General features: G+C 35.0%; 2 protein-coding genes and 1 long non-coding RNA gene across 3 annotated transcripts in view; 1 reads left to right on the top strand and 2 right to left on the bottom strand.

Annotated features, from left to right (window-relative positions):
• Positions 1 to 1,160: 1,160 nt before the first annotated feature.
• ARMH2 (armadillo like helical domain containing 2) lies at positions 1,161 to 17,164 on the bottom strand. The gene is made up of 2 exons (XM_051970598.1): positions 16,883 to 17,164; positions 1,161 to 1,712 (listed from the first exon to the last, which is right to left on the bottom strand). Exons 1-2 carry the CDS (start codon positions 17,121 to 17,123, stop codon positions 1,291 to 1,293), a joined length of 663 nt encoding a protein of 220 aa, XP_051826558.1. The 5' UTR covers positions 17,124 to 17,164; the 3' UTR covers positions 1,161 to 1,290.
• Positions 12,920 to 25,718, top strand: part of LOC127544102 (uncharacterized) — a 27,421-nt gene continuing 14,622 nt past the window's right edge. Inside the window, exon 1 of the long non-coding RNA XR_007949368.1 lies at positions 12,920 to 14,044. This is a non-coding gene — a long non-coding RNA (uncharacterized LOC127544102). The remainder of the gene's footprint in view (positions 14,045 to 25,718) is intronic.
• The window catches only part of LOC127544101 (armadillo-like helical domain-containing protein 2), a 19,309-nt gene continuing 16,472 nt past the window's right edge, over positions 22,882 to 25,718 (bottom strand). The window contains exon 2 of the mRNA XM_051970599.1: positions 22,882 to 23,433. Coding sequence (XP_051826559.1) covers positions 23,012 to 23,433 — 422 coding nt within the window. The 3' untranslated portion in view covers positions 22,882 to 23,011. The remainder of the gene's footprint in view (positions 23,434 to 25,718) is intronic.

The raw sequence follows: 25,718 nt of genomic DNA, 5'->3' as shown, positions 1-25,718 counted from the left end.
TGTCTCTCTCTCTCTCTCTCTCTCTCTCTCTCTCTCTCTCTCTCTCTCTCTCTCTCTCTCTGTCTCTCTCTCTCTCTCTCTCTCTCTCTGTCTCTCTCTCTCTCTCTCTCTCTCTCTCTCTCTCTCTCTGACATTTACCACAGTTGCTTGCACAGAGTAAGCCCCTAATAAATACTTATCAGGATGTCTAAGCCTAGGAGAAGACTGAATTGTATGGTCACATGGCAGATCTATTTTATTCCATTTTTGTTCTTGTTGGAGTTTTGCAGAGAAATACCCACGTATACAGTTAAGGATGCCTATTTATACTTACACAAATTTAAGGTTACAATTTTCTGGCAGTTTGGAGCTTATAGCTATTTCATTATGTAAATACAAACTCAACACAATCAGTAGACAAGTCTCATGACCAGGGAGATACAATGTGACCCACTGAGGCAGCTGGTGATGTCATGGATAGAGCACTGGGTCTGAGTTTAAAATCAGTCTCAGACATTTGCTAACAATGTGATCCTAAGCAGGTCATGAAACCTCTGCCTGCCTCAGTTTTCCTATTGGTAAATGGGAACCTCGTGGGGTTGTTGTGCGATCAAATGAGAAAATATTTATAATTTGTTTAATTAACACAGTGGCTGGCAAACAGTATGGGATTAATAAATGCTTCCCCCTGGCCCCTCCTTCTTTTCTTCTAACTTGTCTCCTTAGAGCTCCCTCTGGATTGAGGTAGAATATGTGACAAATGGCGAATTTGAGACTTTGCCAAATCTTGTCCTTTTGGTGTACAGAATCCAATTAGTAACAATGCCCTCTAGTGGTTACATTTGTGTATATCATCTATATGCATATGTATACTGTCTATGCATATATACCAGTTATGTATGTGGACATACATACATATCAATAGTCAGTTCAACAGCTGATTTCCTTAAGCATATAGATGGATGTGTATGTTAGTAACTGAATTTATGTGAGTTCCCAAGGCCTAATACAGTAAATACTAAAAGTATTTGTAGAATTGAAAACAATTTAACTTTTGAAAAATGGGGGAAAAGCAGCTGTGTAATCTGACATTTTTATCCAAGGCATTTTCCAATTGTCTGGCCACTGTAATAACTGCAAAACCTTTTGCAATTCTAGACAACTCGGTGAATAAGGAAACCTTTGGGGAATACCATTCATTTTTATTATTGCTTTCTACTACCAACATAATACAAGGCAAGCAAAAGAAAACTAGTGTTTTACGTCAGGAAACTACATTTTTCTGACTCTTGTTTCCTTTAAATAGCCCAATTAATCCCGGTAATAGCTCATCAGGAAGAACAAGACTTCAGCAAAATTCTCAGGCCATCCTTGCCAATTCTCAAGTGCTAAAATTTGGAGTAAATACTTCAAAGAATCATATTTCTCAAGCTCCTGAATGGCTTCTGTGTCGTTACAAATAATGATAGTAAGAAGATAGCAAGACCAGAATTTGACAAGCAGAAAGGGTTTCATTGACTGGGGACTGGAAGGCTCATCCTCTAGCAAAGACACAAGAATGGGAAGCATATTTATGAGTCTGGCTTTCTTTTGGCCATAAATATTTAAATAGCACCAACTGCATATGCTTTGTAGTAGTAGGATCTTAATACGGGGAGTAACATTCTCTTTTTCCAAGATTGCAGCTGCATCATTAATGTATCCAGCTACCAATTTTGCTGCCATTGGTCCTCCTGAAAAACAAAAAGAAAAATTGTGTTTCTAATTTTTTGTTTCATTCTACCCACTTAAAGGCTGGATCCTCTTACATTTTCAAAGGCTCCGTGCTCCAAAATAAAACCCTAGAAAGTTTTTAGAGGTAGGATAGCTCATATTGAAGTAGGCTTGTTTAATAGATGATTCTCAATCAAGATTTCTTCACTTTAACTCTCTTCAAATTGGGGTATGGCTGAAAAAGGTAATGGAATCTATTGGAATAGATTAGAATTCTATCATACGGAATAATGCATATGAAGAATTAAGACCTGTATGAGTGGAGAAAGCAGAGCAAGAGAAAATTCTAAAGTCAAACACAATAGACAAAGATAGTACTCTATTTTCAAAGTTAAAACACATACCCTTCCTTTCTGTTAACTACTGATAAACAAAAAAGTGGGAAATGACATGTATCATTAGTCAGACTAGTGTTATTAGGCAGTTTTGCTTCATTCTTTTTTTTGCAATATACTTTGGTAGAAGGTGTCTTATCTCAAAACAAAATGTGTCAATAATTTTTTTTCTTAAAGAATGAAAAATAATATTAAAATTAGCTAACTCCTGTTGCTTGGCCCATGTTATATAGAATTCGTATATAGAATTTAAGAAGTCTGTATGTCTCTTCCATTTTCTATTAAATTGTCTTTAAAAATAAAATGAAATTAGGCTAAATCCTAATTACTTTATTAAGGAACAATTTAGAATAAAACTTAACTAGAAACCAAAGTATATTTAGGTGCTTTTGATTCATTTTAGTAAACCTTTAAGCTAAATATCTCAGAGAACACAGGACACTGTGTAATGAGAGAAATAATTCCTTTTGGACCCCTATTCTATTCCAATCAATATTAATCAAATTTGATAGAATCATATCAAAGCTGTGAATTACAGATTCTAAGTTCACTTTCTTAACTAGGAACTTATACTTAGGAAGTTAGCTAACGGCCTTCCACCCTTGTTTTGCCTTGTCATTGTGACCAAGCCCAGCATGGCAGAGATCACAACTACATGGGAAGTCCCCCAAAATATTTTTGTACCTTTGGACCAATCACTTGTCCAATAGGAGCAGATGACCATCTTATAACCATTTAGGTCACTGACTGTGATAGCTTGTACCATTTCCTCCTGCCCAAATTAAAGAGAAGCCTGCCCATCTTATGTGGAGATATTCCTTGGTTTACCCAAGTTGTGGCCCTGCTGACATTATTTTGCTTATAATGGAATTATTCGGTATTTGGTACCTGTTCTGGAATGGACTGGAATCTAGCCCTATAAAAATATGGTCCTGGAAGGAGGAGACATCTTAGATCATGAGGAAGATCTAAGATCCACTTCATTATAGGGAATCATGGACTCTTTGATAAAGTGCCATTGGCTTAGACCTGCCTCAGTTTCTCTTAATATAAATGGGATGATTTTAATCTCCACAGCTAGATGCAGGTGGAGAACATTTATATGGGAATTAATTTCTACCTTTATGGAGCTCAATTTTTTCCTGACTAATTATAATGGGCTTCTTAGATCCCTGACCCTTTATGGCCATAACCTTTGTAGCTGAGTTAGCCTCTATCCCAGACTCTGGGACCATTCCTAACCCTAGAAAAGACCACAAGGAACCTTAAGTTCAAAAATTCACTGGAACTGAATCAGTTAAGTTTAGGGGCTTTTCTTCAGGCAAATAATACTATAGTATTATTTACCCAGAAAAGTTGATTTTTTTTTTCCTCTGATGATTAAAGTTGCTTCTGTGTGTCTGAATTTGCCATTTTCTTTTTCAGTCCTCTTAATTAAATTCCTGCCCTATCCCAGGTCCCAATGTTTAGCCACTAGATTCTTGCTTAATTTCCTTATCCTCTGCCCCAGAATTTCTAGTGACTTGATTCTTTACCTGGTGAGGGGAGTCAGCATAAACTATCAGAATGTATTGCTTTTACATAGCAATTCCAGAGACTATAGAAACCTCTGACATAGGTATGCTGAAGAAAATAGAGAAGGGCTCAGAAGGACACAGTCATTGCCCAAGAATCATCATTACCTTGCTGTTACATGCATTTTGTGTCTGGTGCCTCTGGCAGCTTACTACATTATCCCATGCCTACCTACAATTTCCTCAGACATAACTCAGCAGAGTACAAAAATAGGCACACAGAAAGTCACTAAGATGATCATATTTCTTTTCTTACAATAAGGTCTAAGCTGGCTCTCTTGCTTTCCTTCTAACACAAACAGCATTATAAATAGAATATAAGGACCAGAAGTCTAAGTTCTGTTTTTTTCTCCCAATCCATAAATTTTCATGTTTCTCCAAATCACACCTTTTCATCATTTTTTAAATGGCATCAGAATGTTCAGTTGCATTGCTGTTCCCTCTTTTTAGTTCTTTGCTACAACAGGGTGTTGCTATAAATATTTTTGTACACATCAATCCTTTCCCTTTGTCTTTGACCTATTAGCATAAGTATCCCTGGGATAATATGCACAGTTTAAGTTCTGAAGTACCTTCCAGAATATCTAGTTACTGAACAGGTCCACCAACAAAGTATTGATATGCTTGTTTCTCTGAAGCCCTTCCAACAATTGTCAGTTTCCTTTTTTTTTGATTATCCTTTTCAATGTAATAGGTGTGCAATGGAATTTCAGGGTTATTTTTCAATGTAATTTTCATTTGTCTTTATTACAAGTGGTTCCTTTTTCTTTCTTTTTTTTTTTTAATTTTAATTTTATATATATATATATATATATATTGCTATTGAAAGCTTGAATTTGTTCCTGTGAAAACTGTCTGTTCACAGCCACTTACTATTTATCCATTGGGGAATTGCTTTTATTCTTTATATTTGTATCAGTTCCATCTATTTTATACACACACACACACACACACACACACACACACAGACACACCCACACAGAGATAATGACTGCCAGAAAGTGCAGAATTATGTAGTGGATGGAGAGCTGGCCTCAGAATCAAGAAGTCCTGTCTCTGAGAGATGCTTGCAATGTGACCCTGTTTCTCAGGTCTTCATGCTCTCTGAGATTAGGAATTGCAAAGAAAGTACTGACTTGCAATCTTAGAAAGAATTTCCCTCACCTGGCGATTCACATTCTGGGGGATCCTTTTACAATAAAATCACAAGTCCAATTCCTATTCCCATCAGATCTGTTTCAGAAAAATTTACTTAAAGATTTTCCCTAGATTTCTGGAGAAAATTTCCTTTGTATTTTAAGCTGTTGATTTTGTGTATATGAAAACTTTTTAACTTTACATAATTGAAATTGTCTATTTAATCTCCTATAATCTTTGTATCTTTTTTTGGTCAAGAAATCTTTGGCAATTTATCGCTATTAGTAATAATAATTAACAATTATGGAATTTACCATGTGCCAAATACTTTACAATTGTTACTTCATTCACAACATCCTTGGGAGGTAGATGTTTTTATTATCCTCTGAGGCTGGCTTTAAACTCATGGTTTCTTGACTCCAGATGAACATTTTCTGCAATATTGGGTTAACTTTTTTGAATGTTTGACAGAATTTATTTGTATGTCTATCTAGTATTAAGGATTTTTCTTTGCAAATTTCATCACTGTTTATTTAATTTCTTATGAGAAAGAATATGAAAGGAATAAGTGTTTATTTTATTTAATACCACTGTACTAAATGCTTTGTATAATGTACTTAAAAAAAAAAATTCTCATTTGCTTCTCATAAAAATTCAACAAGATAGGTGCTTTTATTAACTAAAGTTATTTTTATAGTTATTTTCTCCAACCACAGTTGAGGAATCTGAGATAGAGATTAAGTGATTTGCCCCAGGTCACAGTTAATAAATGTCTGAAGTTGGAGTTGAACTCAGATCTTTCTGATGCTGGACCCAGAGCTCTATCTACTGTACCACAAGCTTATTAAATTGGGTTATTTAAATTTTCTCTCTTATTCTATGAATCTAGGTTTAATATATTTTTTGTAAATACTCATCCATTTCATTTGCGTTTATCATAATTGGTAAATAGTTTCTCATAATCCCCTTTTTTTCTTTTTTCAATTGTTGTGTATCTCCTTATGCATTTTTGATATTAACAATTTGGTTTTTCTATTTAAACAAATCCAGATTAGTTAATGGTTTATACATTTTATCATTTATTTTACAAAACTGGCTTTTTAGGTTTTATTCACCAATTTAATGGTGGATTCTTGTTTTCACATTTGTTTTTTTTGTTTGTTTTTTTCACTTGCTTGGTATTTTTGATTTGTAGTTCTTCTAGGTTGTTTTTTTTTTTTTAATTCAATGTCCAATTGATTAACTTGTTCTTTCTCCCTTTTTACTTTATTTTTAATGGCATTTTCCCCCAAATACATGCAAAGATAGTTTTCAACATTCACCTTTGCAAAACCTTGTGATCCAAATTTTTCTTTCCCCTCCTTCCCTGCTCTCTAAGACAGCAAGCAATCCAATATAAGTTAAACATTTACAATTTTTCTAAATATATTTCTATATTCAGCATGCTGCACAAGAAAAATCAAATCAAAAGGGAAAAAAAAACAAGAAAGGAAAAAAAAAAAAACCCAGCAACCACAAAAGGTAAAAGTACTATGCTTTGATCTACACACAGTCTCTACAATTCTCTCTGTGGATGCAAATGGCATTTTCCATCACATAATCTTGTTATTACTGTGTACAACGTTCTCTTGGGTTTGCATTTTTCACTCAGCATTAGTTCATATATATTTCCAGGCTTTTCTGAAATTAGCCTGCTCATCATTAATTATAGTGCATTATATTCATATACCATAACTGATTCAGCCATTCCCTAATTAATGGTCATCCACTCAATTTTCATTAACTTGTTCTTTCTTTTTTTCACTTATGAAAGTGTTTGGAGGTATACATTTTCCTCCTAAGGACTAGTTTGGCTAAATTGTTTTCTTCTTTAACAAAATTGTTTGTTGGTTTTTGTATTATTCTTTGATGCATCACTTCTTAGGATTAAATTATTTAGCCTCTGTTTAATTTTGGATCTTTCCTGAAAAGGTTCTTTATTTTCTACATTTGTATTGTACTATGATCAGTAAGGAACAGATTTAATATCTCTACTTTTCTTCAATTGATAATAATAATAGCAAATATTTATATACTTACTATGTGCTAAGCATTGTGCTAAGAGCTTATAATTATTCATTCCATCATCCACCTTTGTGGTGGCTGGAGGCTGAAGCACAAACTCTTGAAGTTGGGGAGATTCAGAAGCCAGAGAAGGCAGGTGGGAGCTCAAGCTCAACCAAGAAAAGAAATAGGCCTCTAAGAAAGCTAACTGGGCCCCAGGAAAAGAGACAAGACTTGGAAAGAGACAATAAAGGATTTGGACCTTAATTTCTGGCTGCATTTGGGGTGATTACTGAACTGAAATGAAGGCTGCCTCCAGAGACCCCAAGAAAACCCCAACAGAGAAAATTACATTTTAGAGAGAATATTACAGTCCTGGGCTAGTTGAGGATTATTATTGTTTTTTTCTGGATTTCTTAACCTTTTTTGTATATATTTTTTAGATCTGGATACATGAAAGAGCTGAGTTCTTTGACCTTTCATGTTACCATCTTAATTGGTAAACTCAGGTTAAATTTTTCCTAGGACATCATGGAGAATTAACTCTCGGATATCTAAAAATCTGTCTTTTGGACTTTTATCTTCCTACTTCTTGAAGTCTTTTAACTTAAACTCTAGGTCCAAATAGCTAGGTGATACAATGGGGAGAGTGTTGGGCCTTTAATCAAGAAGACCTGAATTCAGATATGGTGTCGGGTACTTACTAAGTGTGTCAATCTGGGCAAGTCACTTAACCTGTGTTAATTTTCTCAATTGTAAAATGAGGATAACAATAACACTGACCTCTTGAAGTTGCTGTGATAATCATTGAGATAATATTTATAAATTACTTATCACATTGCTTAGAATAGAGTAGGTGCTGTATAATTGTTAGCTATTATTATTTGTATTATGGTTTGAATTTTCTTTTAACTCTTTTGTAAAAAGTAAGTTATTTAAAAATTAAATACAAAATAGAAAAAAAAAAGCATTGCAATGTGCATAGCAGAACATAAAAGGATTAAGAATATAAAGGAATAAATTTCCATTTCAAGAAAGTCTATATAATAAACAGACTACATTGTGTTCAGAACTGCCCATACTTTTTTTGCTTCTTTAGGTTTTCTTTTGTTCTTTGCTATGTATTTTTATTTTATTTCCTCCTCCCCTCATTTCTCTAAGAACACTACAATTAAGGCTAAATATACACACACCCAAACACACACACACATATGCATAGATATCTATAATTATACACATATATGTATACATATACGTCCATGTAAGACCATACTAGGTTTGTTTCTTTGAAGATAATGTCTTCCTTTGTAAATCCAAGTCTTTCCCTATTTTTCCAAATCTACCAATTCATCATTTCCTAAACCACAACAATATTCTAAACTTATATTTTCTGGTTATTTTAAATAGTATTATGACATATAGTATAGTTTCTCTATCTTTTGGATTAAATCTATTTAAGCTTTAACTTTGTCTGAAATCATGAGTACTTCTGCTCCTTTTTTTTTAGCCCAATAAATTCTACTCCCAATCTTTACTATTATGTTCTGTGTAACTTTTGTTTCCTATCCCTTCTGACTCCTCTGCTTTACTTTTACCCTTTATATAGCCTTGCTATCATTTAACCTATCCTTCTCCAAAAATCCTTTCTCATATCTTCTCTCCCCACCCTTATTCCATTTTCATTAATCTACACACTCTATTCTATTCTTGTTAATCTACATACCTTTCTATTGCCCTTCTACTAAAGGATTGGGACCTTAATCCCTGGCTGCACTTCTTTCTTATTTCTTTATAAATTTAGAAGACTTTTATTCCCTTCTAATGTATATGTTATTTTCTCTTTAATCCTGATTTGATGTGAATTTGATAGGATTTCCTCTAAAAATGCCTCCTTTACCTTATCCTCTCCTCCCTCCCTATCCTTTTACCCTCTTATTTCTTTCTGAATTTAAAAGATTTTTATACTCCTCTCTTACCTCTCTCTTTCTCTCTCTCTCTCTCTCTCTCTTTCTTTCTCTCCCCATATGTGTGTCTTTCTCTCCCCAAATGTGTGTATGTGTGTGTGTGTTTTTCCCTCTTTAATCCATTTCCCATGAGAATAAGTTTCAGAACTACTGCTCTTCCTCCTCTTTTAAATTCAGATCTTTTTGCATCAAAATCTTGAAAATCTGGCAATTTATTGAATATTCATTTTTTTTCCTATTCAGAATTATGCTTAAGTGTCCTGGGTATGATATTTTCAGCCATAACCTCAGTTCTTTTGCTCAATATATTGTGCTTCAAGACCTTGGATCTTTTAATTTAGCTGCTGCTAGGTCTTCTGTGATTCTAATTGTGGCTCTGCTATATTTGAATTTTTTTTTTTTTTGTTCTTGTGATATTTTCTCCTTGATTTTGGAGTTTAGAAATTTGACTATTAATTTCCTCTAGGTTTTCCTCATAGGATCTCTTTCAGGTGGTAATCAGTGAGTTTTTTCTATTTCTACTTTCTTGTTCTAACACTTCAGGACAATTTTCTTTAATTATTTCTTTTATTATTGTATCAAGAATCTTTTTTTGATCATAGCTTTCAGGTAGTCCTTTTATTATGTTTTTTCTTCTTGATCTATTCTTCTGATCAGTTTATTTTTTTTCTGTTTTATTATTTCTTGGTCTCTTGTAACTACTCTGGCTTCCCCTTGCCCAATTCTACTTTTCAAGGAGTTATTTTCTTAATTAAGATTCTGGATTTCCTTTTCTTATTTGTTGATTTTTTTTTTAATCTTGTTTTTCTTGGATTGTTCTTAAAATTTTTTCTTTTACTCAATTTCTCTTATTTTATTAAAAAAATTTTTTTGAAGTCTTCCATGAATTCTTTTTGGGCAAAGTGATCATTCGACATTACTTTTTGGAATAGGAGTAGTCTCAGTATTCAGTATTCTCTTCTGAAGATGAACTCCAGTTCTTCTATTCCTATGGTAACTTTTTATAGTTTGGTTCTTTCTCCTTTGCCTGCTTTTTAAAAATTTTATTTTAACTTTGTTGCTGTTGTTGTTAAATAACAGTTTAAGGCAATCACTTCTAGTGCAGGGGTGTGGATGATGATGCCTCTGGCCCCAGGTCCTCCTTCAATTCTCTCCTCTGGCTTGGAAACAAAACCAAGAACTCCATTCTCCTTAAGTACCCACAGCCAGCACTCTCCTTGCCCCACTGTTTCTACACTCATCAGGCATGGGTTGTTTCCTTCTTGAGCGGGATCATGTCTCTTCTGGATCTGGTGTCTCTTAACAGCAGAGGTTTCCTCAAATCTTCCTTGACTCAGAAGCTGGATTCGCCAAAATTCTGTTTCTGTGTCTGAGGCCACTTCCCGACCCATTTAGCCCTGTAGTTCATCACTTGCTATTTCAATGGAACTGACTTGGAAGAATTTACACTTCAATAAGGACCACACCTCTATCCTGGTATTTTTCTTTGGATCTTCTCCCTTTGTCCCAAGGAACTACTTTTCTGCCTTGATTCTTGTTTGTTTTTAGTGCTCCACATATGCCTTGAGGGACTATTTTGTCCTGTAGGAGAGATCTGAAGAGTTTGGAATTTTCTGGCCTACTCTACCATCTTTCCCGAATCCTCTCCCTTAACTTCTAACATGTCACTGGATCAGGTTCCTCTTTCAGTCATCCTGGGATTTCCAAGTAGCAAAATCATAAGATTCCTGGATGGAACTGGATTGAGGTGATTTTTTTTCCTCTTCCACCTCAAGATTCCCCTAATTCCCAACTAATCAGCAAGTCAATCAACTTGGTGATAGACTGAAAGGATCAGGTGGAGTCCATAGATCTGCTGACTCCCTACTTCCTTTTTTCTACATTTTTACCTTTGTTGTGTATTTCAGATAGCAAAAAAATAGTATTCTCAGTATTGCATCATGAAAAAAGAAAAATAATATCTGTTTCTTCAACCATAAAATAAAGTGTTTTGACTTAATGGCTTCAAAGGTCCCTTCTAGATTTAAATCTATTATCCTATTTTGAGTTGTAGTTATGTATGTATGTATGTGTGTGTGTGTATATGTGTGTGTGTGTGTGTATGCGCACGCGCGAGAAATCTTCCCTATCAGATTAATTCCTTCAAGAAAAGGAATTTTTCATCTCTATGCATAGCACAACACACTGCATCTATTATGTTTCTGATAACTACTTGTTAAATAAAAAATGAAATGGATTTGAATAATTTCAAGCCTAGCAATAAAGCAATGGAAAAGGCCATGGACTTAGATTCACCTCCCACTTCTGTCTTGGATGTATTATTTGGATAAATCACTCTTCCCTGTCACTCACTACCTGGATAACTTTAGAAAAATCATTTATCTTCATTGTGCTTCAATTTCCTTATCCAAAAAAGAAAGGCATTGAGGAAGGCCTTTAAATGCCCTTCCAAAGAGAAACCTATGATCCTACTTTCCTAGGATCCCACATGAAGTATACCCATTCACAGACTTGGCTTCCTAGCTGCAGGCTTTTCCCCACTGCCATTTCCTCTACAATTAATCTGCCTCCCACACGGACTGTGAGGGAATGCTTTATCTAGGAGGACTATTATTACCTGGCAATTTCATATGCTGGAGCCTAAAGCAGAGAGAGTTAATGAATGCTAAAATACTGGCTGCCTGGGGAAGGTATAAAAAATAGGCATGAGTGACATGTGCTCTCCCTAAAACCCAGCCCACACAATCATCAGGTCAAGAAACTTTTGTTTTCTTCTTTGAGGTCTCCTCCACATATTCCCCCTACCCCAAAGAGCATCATTTCTCAGTACATTCTCTCATAAGCTAAAAGAAATAAACTTCTTAGAGGTGTGGGAAGCATTGAATCAGGGCCTACTTGATGAGAAGTAGTCTGTGTGAGCCAGATGGACTTTGTGTCCATGTGACCCTGCTAGGAAAGTTTAGGAACTTGTTTACCTTGAGAGGCTCTAAAAGATAAATGAGTGTGTGTTAAGTCAATTCTGAACCTGCAACTTCCCTAGAACTCTTTTCTCCAAGTAAATAAGTAGATAAGATAATTGTCCTATTGTTGTCTGTATGACCCATCCTAATATAATGTTATTTCTCAGATGTATGTTTTATACAAGAGATGGTTCTTTGTCTGGGGAAAGCGAAAGGATATATTGAGTAATAAAGATGATATAAAAACAAAAGGTTTTTTTTTTTTTTTTTAATATTTTCCTTGCAAAATCTGCAAGATTTCTTTAAGCTGAATGGATTTTATTGTCAGTTGGCCAATAAAGATGAAGAACCACTATAAGCTAAGCAGCTAGGTGGCACAGTGAATAGAGTGCTGGGACTGGAGTAAAGAAGACTTGAATTCAAATCCAGCCTCAGATACACTAACACTGAGCAAGTCATTTAACCCCATTTGCCTCAATTCTTCATCTGTAGAATGAATTGGAAAAAAAAAAAACGGCAAACCATTCCAGTCTCTCTGTCAAGAAAACTCCAAATGATCATGGAGGGTCAGACATGATTGAAACAACTCAACAACTATAATCTAGTCACTATGTTGAGAACAAGAAAATGAAAGAATATCTCTGCTCTTAAGGAGTACATAGTCCAAAGGAGGAGAAAATTGCTTGCAACTATGTGCAAGCAAATTATATATGGATAAATTGGAAGGAATTGAGAGTTAGAAGGTGGGATTTTATTTTTCATTCATATTTTTGGTTTTGTTATTAATGTTTGGTTAGAAAAGAATCTATCTTTTCTTCCTTTCATCACAAGCCTTACCAATAGTTTGAGAATGAAATAAAAATAAAGTATAGTTGTAAACAAATATAATCAAGCAAAACATATACAAAAGAAAAAAAAAACTCCTCAAATCATGTGTCTCATTCTGCATTCTTAGTCTTTTACCATTCTATCAAGAGGTGGGGAGCATGTATCACTAATCCTCTGAAATAATACAATGATTCTTAATTCTTTCGAAATTCCAATTAGTTCCTAATTCTTTCAAAGTTTTTTGTCTTTACCATATTATTGTTTTTGAATAAATTATTAGCCTGGTTCTGTTCTTTTCACTTGGCATAAGTTCAATTTTTAAAAAGATTTCTCTGAAACCATTTCTTACATTATATCTTATAGCATGATAGTATTCTTTTTTTTTTTTTTTTTTTTTTTTGCTGAGGCAGTTAGGGTTAAGTGACTTGCCCAGGGTCACACAGCTAGGAAGTATTAAGTGTCTGAGGCTGGATTTGAACTCTGGTCCTCCTGACTTCAGGACTAGTGCTCTACGATAGTATTCTTTATGCATATTATATCTATAGGTTTTCATTAAATTGCTTATCTGGTAACCCTCTCAAAAAAAATTGCATTTATTCTGTTTTATCTGATTTTTAATGAAAATTTTTTGACTTATAATGATCATTACTTCCCTTCCTAAGCAGTCCAAGAAGCATATTTTTAACAATATTTTCTAGATAATTATGAGTCTAATAATAGGCAAGTCACTTAAACTCTCTGAATCTGACTTCCTTATATTACCTGTGGTATAAATGATTTCTAGCCATCTCCCAGAGTTACTGTGGCCATCAAAGAAGACATAGAGCAAAGCTTCTTAAATTATGGGTCATGACCCTTATATGGGGTCTTATAACTAAATGTGGTAGTCATGAAATTATGATTTATTATCAATAAATGTTTGATTTGTATATCTATTTTATATGCCTACATGCCCAGGGTCACATAAGTGACTTGCCCAAGGTCACACAGATAGGAAGTGTTAAGTGTCTGAGGCCAGATTTGACCTCAGGTTCTCCTGATTTTGAGCTAATGTTCTATCTACTGTGCCACCTAGCTGCCCCACATATAAAATTTCTTAGATGAAAAGGGGTTGTGAATAGAAAAATGTTTTAAAAACCCTAGTATAGAGTACTTCTTAAAAACAAACAAATGAATGAATGAATTAATGAATAAATAAAAATTTCTAGAATGTTTTTGGATATTAAAGTATAAATTACTGTCCTATAGGATAATTCTAATTCCATTTAGAAGAATCTATCTTATGTCTCCTTTAAAAATGTGGACATTTACCCTTCGATAAGAAGGGGTAACAGTCTCAAAGCTTATTTATCTTGTCCCATTATTTTTCAGAGATCTGCAACAGCAAATCATGCCCACATATTTTTGGCATCCTTCCAGCTCCAGTAGCATGGATCCATTAAAGTAGTTAGGTACTTTTTTACCATTTTAGATTTTCTCAGCATTCATTACGTTTCATCTCATTGTTTTTTAGCCTTTTTTTTTTTTATACAATATTTTCACAGTATTGTTCTACTTTTTTTGGTATTATCCTCAGATAAATATGTTCTTATTCACGATTTCATCTTGTCTATGTCTTTTAATCATTTTAAGTATACCAATGATTATCGATAATACTGATGATGGTGATGATGATGATAACAGAAGAGTATAAGCTCCTTCTCCCATTTTGTCACTGAAACCTTAGGTCATCGACTTAAATTCAATGGACCTTAGTTTTTGTTGGGTTTTTTTTCTTCTTTCTTGAAGAAGACCCTGACATCAGGGAGGTGATGCCATGACATGCAACGAAATTGGGATGAAGTGAGGGAGGGCTGTGCGAGGTCACCCACTTCACTGTCTCTTGCCGAGCCATCTGGGTCCAGTGGCAAGATGTAGATCAGGAGGATTGGAGATGTCCCTGCATGAAGCGGGAGCCCTTGGCCTTTTCAAACCTTGATCCAAGGTGGAAGTGGATTGGATGCCAGCAAGAGAACACAGGAATCAGCAGTAGTGGAAGGTGGCTATTAGAGACTGAAAGTTATAGCCGAGGAACAGAATCTTCAAACTAAATAGGCAAACTTAAATAGGCAATACTACATATATACCATGAAGGGTATAGCACCCTCCAAAATCTGTAAGGAAATAAGGAGAGAGGAATGGGCAGATAGGGAAGCAAAGGGTGTGGGAAGAAGGCAAGGGAGAGAATCCATATATAGGAGGAGGTTAAGTAATAGTAAGGCAATTAAGGAACAGAATTAAAGCAGAGTCAGCAGGAATTGGAAAGCTGTGTGTGTGTGTGTGTATGTAAATGTATATGTATATATCTACATATTATATCCTTTCTTAACTATAGCCTGTTGGGGGAGGTGGAGGGAGGATAAAAGAGGGGAAAAGAAGAAACTGGAAAAGGTGCATAGGAGAGAAAAAAAAATAACAATTTACAAGAAAGTAAAAAAAATGGACACTTATGAATATAATTTTTTCTACTAATGTGTGTGTATGTATATGTATATATATATTTTCTTGAACTGGTAATTTGTTGTTACATATTTTGAATCCTCCCTGATGTTCTGCAGGGCACATGGTAATGTTCTTTTTTTGGTTTGTTTTATTTTGTTTTGTATTTCCTTCTGATTTTTCTTTTTCTTTACTTTGTTTCTAAAATAAAATAAATTTTTAAAAAATTTCTCTTTTTATCTTAATTAAGTGCTATTTGTTTTATGTCTTGCCTAAGTCGATTAGTAGAATAGGCACTAAGTGGGGACGCTTAGTTGAATACTACATCCTCCATGGACCCAAGTAAAATATAATTCCAGAGTTGAATGCAAAGAGCATTACACTAAGATAGACTCCGTTTCTATTTTGCTAATTGGTTTTTTGTTAATAGTCAGAATGAGGTCTACAATAAATCATTCTCCCCCTCTACCCTGACCTTTTTATTTCTTCTAACTTCTGAAAGATAAAATTGTTAGCAAGAAAAAATTTTTTTTAAAAAAATAACTGTTTTGGTATGAAGCAAAAGAGATCTTCTATCAATATCTTACATTTCAGTTATATTCCTCCTGCAAATTAGCTTTATGGTACATATAAAGAAGTCATCCATTTTTGCTCCTTATGGCCCGTAGGCCTATCATATACTCTATTTCCCCTTCCTTTGATTATCACTAAAACATTCTCCCCTATTTTCCTCCTCAGAGTTGCTGGGTTTTCAAATAGTCATGCATCATCTTCACTGTCATGTTACCTACTGCCTCTGAACTAAGCAAATCAAGAATCGACTACAAAATATCTACTTGCAGTGAAACCATGCAGTTTCAGAATAATATATTGAATTTCATGGTTTGGATTAAAAATGATAACATGGAGGATTGTTTTCAATATATTGGACCATAAGAGTTTTGATTTTTTTTTTTAAGGTAAAAAAGGTTACATTGTTTCATAGAATTTTAAACATAGAATTATGATGTATGAAAACTCAGTGCCAAGTAACAGTGCCTCAACTGAAATTCATTAATAATAGTCACTAATCATTATACATTACAGTTACCCCTTCTACATCAAGGAGGTTAGGGGAATGGTTCCCCCATGATTTGGAAAATCTGTGTGTGTAAAATAATTTGGTCCTCCCCTTATTTGAGAAGAAGAAATTGTGCTTATGATATTAAAAGATAAAATATGTTGATATTATATAATATTATATGTATATTTAATGCATTTTCGAGTTTCTAAACTTTTTCTGTGTAGTCTGCTGACTTTTGAATGTCATCTGTAGCTTCCACAAAACTTTCTCCCAGGGGCAGCTAGATGGTGCAGTGGATAGAGCAACAGCTCTTAAGTCAGGAGGACCTGAGTTCAAATCTGGTCTCAGATATTTAACACTTCCTGGCTGTGTAACCCTGAGCAAGTCACTTAACCCCAATTGCCTCAGCAGAAAGAAAAAAAAAACCTCCCCCCAAATTCCTTAAGCCAACCTGTGATATATCAAAACCTCAGTGGGGAAAGTTGTGATGTAGAAGGAATAATTGTATAACCAAAATTATTGTTACTGTATTACCAAACCCCACTTCAAAATAATGACAACTTTGTACCATTATGTGGCCAATTAACAATTTATCCATGAAGCGACCTTTTAATGCAGCTCCCCTTTATACTGCATTTATACTGCATTTGCCAAAAGATGTTCAGACCCATTTGACCATTATCAGCTAAGCTATGTTTGTAAAGAAAAATGAAAACAAATCTTTCAGAATAAACTTTTTAGTCAGTACCTGTGAAAGCCAACAGACCCATTTTATAAGCAGCAAGAGCCCTCTTCTCAAGGGGCAAAATTTTGTTCTTCAACTCATAGCCGAGTATTATGATTTTTTCTTTGTGAAACATGCTATCATCCATACTAACATTCTTTTCTTTAATATTAGCGAACTTAAGCTTTTTAAAGCAAGTACATATCTTCATTATTGGGCTAAATATCGCTGCCATACAGCGTTTTAAAATATTTTGTTTTGCCATTGAGCAGTAGCTAAATAGTTTTATATGTACCACATGTAGCAGTAAACCCAGTTAATTGTCAAGAACTCTGTGTTGATCACTTAGCAACACTGTACAATGGAATAAACCAATAGGAGGAAAAAGAAGGGAATTAGCATTTATATAGCACCTCTTACATTCTAGGCACTGCTCTAAGCTCTTTATAGATATTATCTCATTTGATCCTAAGAACAAGTCTGTGAATTATATACTTATTGTCTCCATTTTACAGTCAAAGAAACTGAGACAAAGAGTTTGAGGGATTTATCTAGTCACATAGCTATCAAGTATCTGAAGCCGAATCTGAACTCATTTTCCTTTCCCTAAGTGCAGAGCTCTATTCACTGTCACCATGCTGCCTCTGAAAGAAAATAAAAGAGAGAAATACTATTGTTCTATAAGAAATGATAAACAGATTGATTTCAAAAAATCCTGAAGAATGGTGCTGAATGAAACAAGCAGAACTGGAAAACATTATACTCCACAATAGCAAAACTGTATAATAATCAGCTATGACAGAACTGACTCTTCTTTTTTTCTTTTATTGAAACTTTTCATTTTCTTTTTTTTTTTTTTAATTTTATTTAATAATTACTTTATATTGACAGAATCCATGCCAGGGTAATTTTTTTTACAACATTATCCCTTGCACTCGCTTCTGTTCCGATTTTTCCCCCTCCCTCCCTCCCTCCCCTCCCCTAGATGGCAAGCAGTCCTATATATGTTAGATATGTTGCAGCATATCCTAGATACAATATATGTTTGCAGAACCGAACAGTTCTCTTGTTGAACAGGGAGAATTGAATTCAGAAGGTAAAAATAACCCGGAAGAAAAACAAAAATGCAGATAGTTCACATTCGTTTCCCAGTGTTCTTTCTTTGGGTGTAGCTGCTTCTGTCCATCATTTATCCATTGAAACTCAGTTAGGTCTCTTTGTCAAAGAAATCCACTTCCATCAAAATATGTCCTCATAAAATATCGTCGAAGTGTATAATGATCTCCTGGTCCTGCTCATTTCACTTAGCATCAGTTCATGTAAGTCTCACCAGTCCTCTCTGTATTCATCCTGCTGGTCATTTCTTACAGAACAATAATATTCCATAACATTCATATACCACAGGGCATCCATTCATTTTCCAGAAACTTTTCATTTTCAAAACATGTGCATAGTTTTCAACATTCACCCTTGCAAAACCTTGTGTTCTAATTTTTTTGCCTCCTTTCCCCACCCCCTCTCCTAGATGACAAGTAATTCAATATATGTTAAACATGTGCAATTCTTCTATACATATTCCACAATTATTATGCTGCATGAGAAAAATCAAATGGAAAAGAAAAAAGAGAAAGAAAACAAAAAGCAAGCAAAAAACAACAAAAAGAGTAAAAATGCTATGTTGTGATCTACACTCAGTCCCCACAGGCCTCTCTCTGGATGAAGATGGCTCTCTCTACAAGGCCATTAGAACTGACTTGAATTAACTCTTGGTTGAAGAGTCACATCCATCAGAATTGATCATTGTATAATCTTGTAGTTATTGTGTAAAACATTTTCCTGGTTTTACTCACTTCACTCAGCATCAGTTCATATAAGTCTCTCCAGGCCTCTCTGAAATCATCCTGCTGGTCATTTCTTACAGAACAATAATATTCCATAACATTCATATACCATAACTTATTTAGCCATTCTCCAACTGATGGGCATCCACTGAGTTTCCACTTCCTTGCCCCTACAAAGAGGGCTGCCACAAACATTCTTGCACACACAGGTCCCTTTCCCTTCTTTAGTATCTCTTTGGGATATAAGCACAGTAGAAACATTGTTGGATCAAAGGGTATGCACAGTTTGATAACCTTTTGGGTATAGTTCCAAATTGCTCTCCAGAATGGTTGGATCAGTTCACAATAACACCAATAATGTATCAGTGTCCCAGTTTTCCCATATCCCCTCCAACATGCATCATTATCTTTTCCTGTCATTCTAGCCAATCTGACAGGTGTGTAGTGGTATCTCAGAGTTGTCTTAATTTGCATTTATCTGATCAGTAGTGATTTAGAGCATTTTTTCAAATGACTAAAAATGATTTCAATTTCTTCATCTGAAAATTGTCTGTTCATATCCTTTGACCATTTATCAACTGGAGAATGGCTTGAATTCTTGTAAATTAGAGTCAATTCTCTATATATTTTAGAAAGAAGGCCTTTATCAGAACCCTTGAATATAAAAGTGTTTTACCAGTTTATTGGTTCCCCTCTAATCTTGTCTGCATTAGTTTTGTTTGTAAAAAAATCTTTTAAACCTATTCAAAATTCTCTCTTTTGTGTTAAATATTGAACTCCAGTTCTTCTTTGGTTGCAAATTCCTTCCTTTTCCACACATCTAAGAGGTAGACTATCCTTTGTTCTTCTAATTTGCTTATAATATCACTCTTTATATCTAAATCATGAACCCATTTTGACCTTATTTTGGTATATGGTGTGGGTCAATGCCTAGTTTTTGCTATACTAATTTCCATTTTCCCAGCAGTTTTTGTCAAAAAGTGAGTTCTGGTCCCAAAAGGTGGGGACTTTGGGTTTGTGAAACACTAGATTGCTATCCTTATTGACTATTTTGTCAGTAGTGAACCTAACCTATTTCACTGATCAACTGTTATGGGCCAGAACTCTGAACTTGAAACAAAGGATTCTTACAAGGTACTAAGTCAGTGGAATTGATAGAGACAATAGTTATCTAGTTTAGCATGATTCAGTATGATAGATTTAATCTTACAACAAATAATGATTTTCTACTGATATAATGATTGGTTTATACTCAGTGTAGAACATATAAGCTAGGAGCCTCAGCCAGGATTATTTCAGAGAGATTCAGAGGGCAGAGAAGACAGGAGAGAGCTCAAGCTCTAAGAACCAAGGAAAGAGGTAGGTCTCTAAGAAAACTAGCCAAGCCCCAAGTGAATGAGATAGGACTTTGAAAGAGATAATAAAGGATTTGGACTTTAATCCTTGGCTACTCATGTGGTGATTACTGAACTGAAACTAAGGCCTCTCCCAGAGACCCTAAGTAAACCAAAACAGAGAACATTACAATCAACTAGTTTATTTCTTAGCCAATACCAAATGGTTTTGCTGACTGCTGTTTTATAATATAGTTTTATATCAGGTACTGCTAGGCCACCTTCATTTGATTTTTGTTTTCATTAGTTCCCTTGAAATTCTTGACTTTTTGTTCTTCCAGTTGAATTTTATTTTTTGTAGGTGAATAAGATAGTTTCTTGGGAGTTTGATTGGTTTAGCAATTTTACTCTTTTAAAAACATTGTTTGATACAAGAGATAGTTTATAGAGTAGAGGTAAAACTAAATGATATGAAAAATATCAATACTTATTTCCCGCTGAAATTGGGAAAATTGTTTGAAAAGCAACTTTACCTTCTGTAAGGACTATTCATCTGGGAACTATGAATTTTAGTAACTGCATTTCAAAATAATTGGTTTTTTCTATAATTCTATGTATTTTATTTTATGCATTTAAAAACATTATTTGAAAAAAAAAAAGGGACCATGTTGTATACCCAATTCAATTTAGTAAACATTGATTAAGTGCCTAGTATGTCCCAGGGACCAGATTCCCCACTATCATATAAGACAATGATTATATTGTCAAATGGATATTTCATTATCCTCTTAAATCCTGGATAGCTGGGATCCCCTTTGTTTTCTATACATAGTTTTCCTCCTTTCATATCCAGTGTCTTTCTCATATCCTGACATTTTAGTGTAAATCTAGAATGTTGGGTTTTCAAAATTTAGTACTGAAATTTTATGTATACATATATGTACATATACTTTATACAATAAAGTTATGTCCTACCTCTTGTTCAATGACCCCATCCAAAAAATCGATATCCTTAGTGCTATGCACAGCACACTTGACTCTTGTAAGTACTAATGTTTCTCTCCCCGTTTCTCCTGCCATTCATTGATTGTGACACAGTGAGGCAATATATGGAGAGTCAGGAAGCCCTGAGTTCAAATCTAGCTTCTAACTAGATCCTGGTCTAAGTCCTAATCTCTGTCTCATTTCTGTATCTATAAAATTGTTATTGCACCTACCTCTCAGGGTTGTTGTAACACAGAAGACAAAGCTGGGGAGGATTCAAGGATCAAAAGATGGGGATATGAGTAGGTAGGTAGACTGTAATAGACTTTCCTTGCCCAATGTTGGCTTTTGAGTTCAATTCCATGAACTGAGTCAAGAAGCTCTAGTGGCCCCTGTCCCTGACAATGACTAGACACTAATAACAAGCACATGAGTCAGTCTCAGGTGCCCTGGATCCAGTCAGTGCCGGGAGGAGAGTGTTGAGCTTACAGAACTACTATCAGCATTAGGAAGCTGCTAACTTCAGCACTGGGAAGCTTGGCCAGCTCTTGTAGTAGGGAGATGCTGATTTCTGTATCAAACATACCTGCTACTGTGGTAGTAGCTGAAGCTGAGTCCAGACACTAGGACCTAGGATTTAAAACTCCTGAGTTCAGAGCATGACTAAAAATTTTCTATCTACTTAAGCTATATACCTTCTGACTTCTGTTAAGTACATGTTCTCTCTCTGTCTCTCTCTCTCTGTCTCTCTCTCTCTCTCTCTCTGTCTCTCTCTCTCTCTGTCTCTCTCTCTCTCTGTCTCTCTCTCTTTCTCTCTTTCTCTCTCTCTCTCTGACATTTACCACAGTTGCTTGCACAGAGTAAGCCCCTAATAAATACTTATCAGGATGTCTAAGCCTAGGAGAAGACTGAATTGTATGGTCACATGGCAGATCTATTTTATTCCATTTTTGTTCTTGTTGGAGTTTTGCAGAGTAATACCCATGTATACAGTTAAGGATGCCTATTTATACTTACACAAATTTAAGGTTACAATTTTCTGGCAGTTTGGAGCTTATAGCTATTTCATTATGTAAATACAAACTCAACACAATCAGTAGACAAGTCTCATGACCAGGGAGATACAATGTGACCCACTGAGGCAGCTGGTGATGTCATGGATAGAGCACTGGGTCTGAGTTTAAAATCAGTCTCAGACATTTGCTAACAATGTGATCCTAAGCAGGTCATGAAACCTCTGCCTGCCTCAGTTTTCCTATTGGTAAATGGGAACCTCGTGGGGTTGTTGTGCGATCAAATGAGAAAAATATTTATAGTTTGTTTAATTAACACAGTGGCTGGCAAACAGTATGTGATTAATAAATGCTTCCCCCTGACCCCTCCTTCTTTTCTTCTAACTTGTCTCCTTAGAGCTCCCTCTGGATTGAGGTAGAATATGTGACAAATGGCGAATTTGAGACTTTGCCAAATCTTGTCCTTTTGGTATACAGAATCCAATTAGTAACAATGCCCTCTAGTGGTTACATTTGTGTATATCATCTATATGCATATGTATACTGTCTATGCATATATACCAGTTATGTATGTGGACATACATACATATCAATAGTCAGTTCAACAGCTGATTTCCTTAAGCATATAGATGGATGTGTATGTTAGTAACTGAATTTATGTGAGTTCCCAAGGCCTAATAGAGTAAATACTAAAAGTATTTGTAGAATTGAAAACAATTTAACTTTTGAAAAATGGGGGAAAAGCAGCTGTGTAATCTGACATTTTTATCCAAGGCATTTTCCAATTGTCTGGCCACTGTAATAACTGCAAAACTTTTGCAGTTCTAGGCAACTCGGTGAATAAGGAAACCTTTGGGGAATACCATTCATTTTTATTATTGCTTTCTACTACCAACATAATACAAGGCAAGCAAAAGAAAACTAGTGTTTTACGTCAGGAAACTACATTTTTCTGACTCTTGTTTCCTTTAAATAGCCCAATTAACTCCGGTAATAGCTCATCAGGAAGAACAAGACTTCAGCAAAATTCTCAGGCCATCCTTGCCAATTCTCAAGTGCTAAAATTTTGAGTAAATACTTCAAAGTATAATATTTCTCAAGCTCCCGAATGGCTTCTGTGTCGTTACAAATAATGACAGTAAGAAGATAGCAAGACCAGAATTTGACAAGCAGAAAGGGTTTCATTGACTGGGGACTGGAAGGCTCATCCTCTAGCAAAGACACAAGAATGGGAAGCATATTTATGAGTCTGGCTTTCTTTTGGCCATGAATATTTAAATAGCACCAACTGCATACGCTTTGTAGTAGTAGGATCTTAACATGAGGAGTAACATTCTCATTTTCCAAGATTGCAACTGCATCATTAATGTATCCAGCTACCAATTTTGCTGCCATTGGTCCTCCTGAAAAACAAAAAGAAAAATCGTGTTTCTAATTTTTTGTTTCATTCTACCCACTTAAAGGCTGGATCCTCTTACATTTTCAAGGGCTCCGTGCTCCAAAATAAAACCCTAGAAAGTTTTTAGAGGTAGGATAGCTCATATTGAAGTAGGCTTGTTTAATAGATGATTCTCAGTCAAGATTTCTTCACTTTAACTCTCTTCAAATTGGAGTATGGCTGAAAAAGGTAATGGAATCTACTGGAATAGATTAGAATTCTATCATACGGAATAATGCATATGAAGAATTAAGAGAAACACAAGAAGACCTGTATGAATGGAGAAAGAAAACCAAGAGACAATTCTAAAGTCAAACACAATAGACAAAGATAGTACTCTATTTTCAAAGTTAAAACACATACCCTTCCTTTCTGTTAACTACTGATAAACAAAAAAGTGGGAAATGACATGTATCATTAGTCAGACTAGTGTTATTAGGCAGTTTTGCTTCATTCTTTTTTTTGCAATATACTTTGGTAGAAGGTGTCTTATCTCAAAACAAAATGTGTCAATAATTTTTTTTCTTAAAGAATGAAAAATAATATTAAAATTAGCTAACTCCTGTTGTTTGGCCCATGTTATATAGAATTCATATATAGAATTTAAGAAGTCTGTATGTCTCTTCCATTTTCTATTAAATTGTCTTTTGAAATTAGGCTAAATCCTAATTACTTTATTAAGGAACAATTTAGAATAAAACTTAACTAGAAACCAAAGTATATTTAGGTGCTTTTGATTCATTTTAGTAGACCTTTAAGCTAAATATCTCAGAGAACACGGGACACTGTGTAATGAGAGAAATAATTCCTTTTGGACCCCTATTCTATTCCAATCAATATTAATCAAATTTGATAGAATCATATCAAAGCTGTGAGTTACAGATTCTAAGTTCATCTTCTTAACTAGGAACTTATACTTAGGAAGTTAGCTAATGGCCTTCCACCCTTGTTTTGCCTTGTCATTGTGACCAAGCCCAGCATGGCAGAGATCACAACTACATGGGAAGTCCCCCAAAATATTTTTGTACCTTTGGACCAATCACTTGTCCAATAGGAGCAGATGACCATCTTATAACCATTTAGGTCACTGACTGTGATAGCTTGTACCATTTCCTCCTGCCCAAATTAAAGAGAAGCCTGCCCATCTTATGTGGAGATATTCCTTGGTTTACCCAAGTTGTGGCCCTGCTGACATTATTTTGCTTATAATGGAATTATTCGGTATTTGGTACCTGTTCTGGAATGGACTGGAATCTAGCCCTATAAAAATATGGCCCTGGAAGGAGGAGACATCTTAGATCATGAGGAAGATCTAAGATCCACTTCATTATAGGGAATCATGGACTCTTTGATAAAGTGCCATTGGCTTAGACCTGCCTCAGTTTCTCTTATTATAAATGGGATGATTTTAATCTCCACAGCTAGATGCAGGTGGAGAACATTTATATGGGAATTAATTTCTACCTTTATGGAGCTTAATTTTTTCCTAACTAATTATAATGGGCTTCTTAGATCCCTGACCCTTTATGGCCATAACCTTTGTAGCTGAGTTAGCCTCTATCCCAGACTCTGGGACCATTCCTAACCCTAGAAAAGACCACAAGGAACCTTAAGTTCAAAAATTCACTGGAACTGAATCAGTTAAGTTTAGGGGCTTTTCTTCAAGCAAATAATACTATAGTATTATTTACCCAGAAAAGTTGATTTTTTTATTCTCTGATGATTAAAGTTGCTTCTGTGTGTCTGAATTTGCCATTTTCTTTTTCAGTCCTCTTAATTAAATTCCTGCCCTATCCCAGGTCCCAATGTTTAGCCACTAGATTCTTGCTTAATTTCCTTATCCTCTGCCCCAGAATTTCTAGTGACTTGATTCTTTACCTGGTGAGGGGAGTCAGCATACACTATCAGAATGTATTGCTTTTACATAGCAGTTCCAGAGACTATAGGAACTTCTGACATAGGTATGCTGAAGAAAATAGAGAAGGGCTCAGAAAGACACAGTCATTGCCCAAGAATCATCATTACCTTGCTGTTACATGCATTTTGTGTCTGGTGCCTCTGGCAGCTTACTACATTATCCCATGCCTACCTACAATTTCTTCAGACATAACTCAGCAGAGTACAAAAATAGGCACACAGAAAGTCACTAAGATGATCATATTTCTTTTCTTACAATAAGGTCTAAGCTGGCTCTCTTGCTTTCCTTCTAACACAAATAGCATTATAAATAGAATACAAGGACCAGAAGTC

The sequence above is a fragment of the Antechinus flavipes genome, chromosome 1 (assembly GCF_016432865.1).
Source record: "Antechinus flavipes isolate AdamAnt ecotype Samford, QLD, Australia chromosome 1, AdamAnt_v2, whole genome shotgun sequence".
Taxonomy (NCBI): domain Eukaryota; kingdom Metazoa; phylum Chordata; class Mammalia; order Dasyuromorphia; family Dasyuridae; genus Antechinus; species Antechinus flavipes.
This window is presented reverse-complemented; position numbering and strand designations above follow the sequence as displayed.

Coding starts and splice junctions, on each gene's coding strand:
- ARMH2 (XM_051970598.1), bottom strand. CDS start 17,123: ATGGCAAAACAAAATATTTTAAAACGCTGTATGGCAGCGATATTTAGC. Junction 1,713..16,882: donor GGGTCTGTTGGCTTTCACAG/GTACTGACTAAA, acceptor TTTGTTTTTCAG/GAGGACCAATGGCAGCAAAA.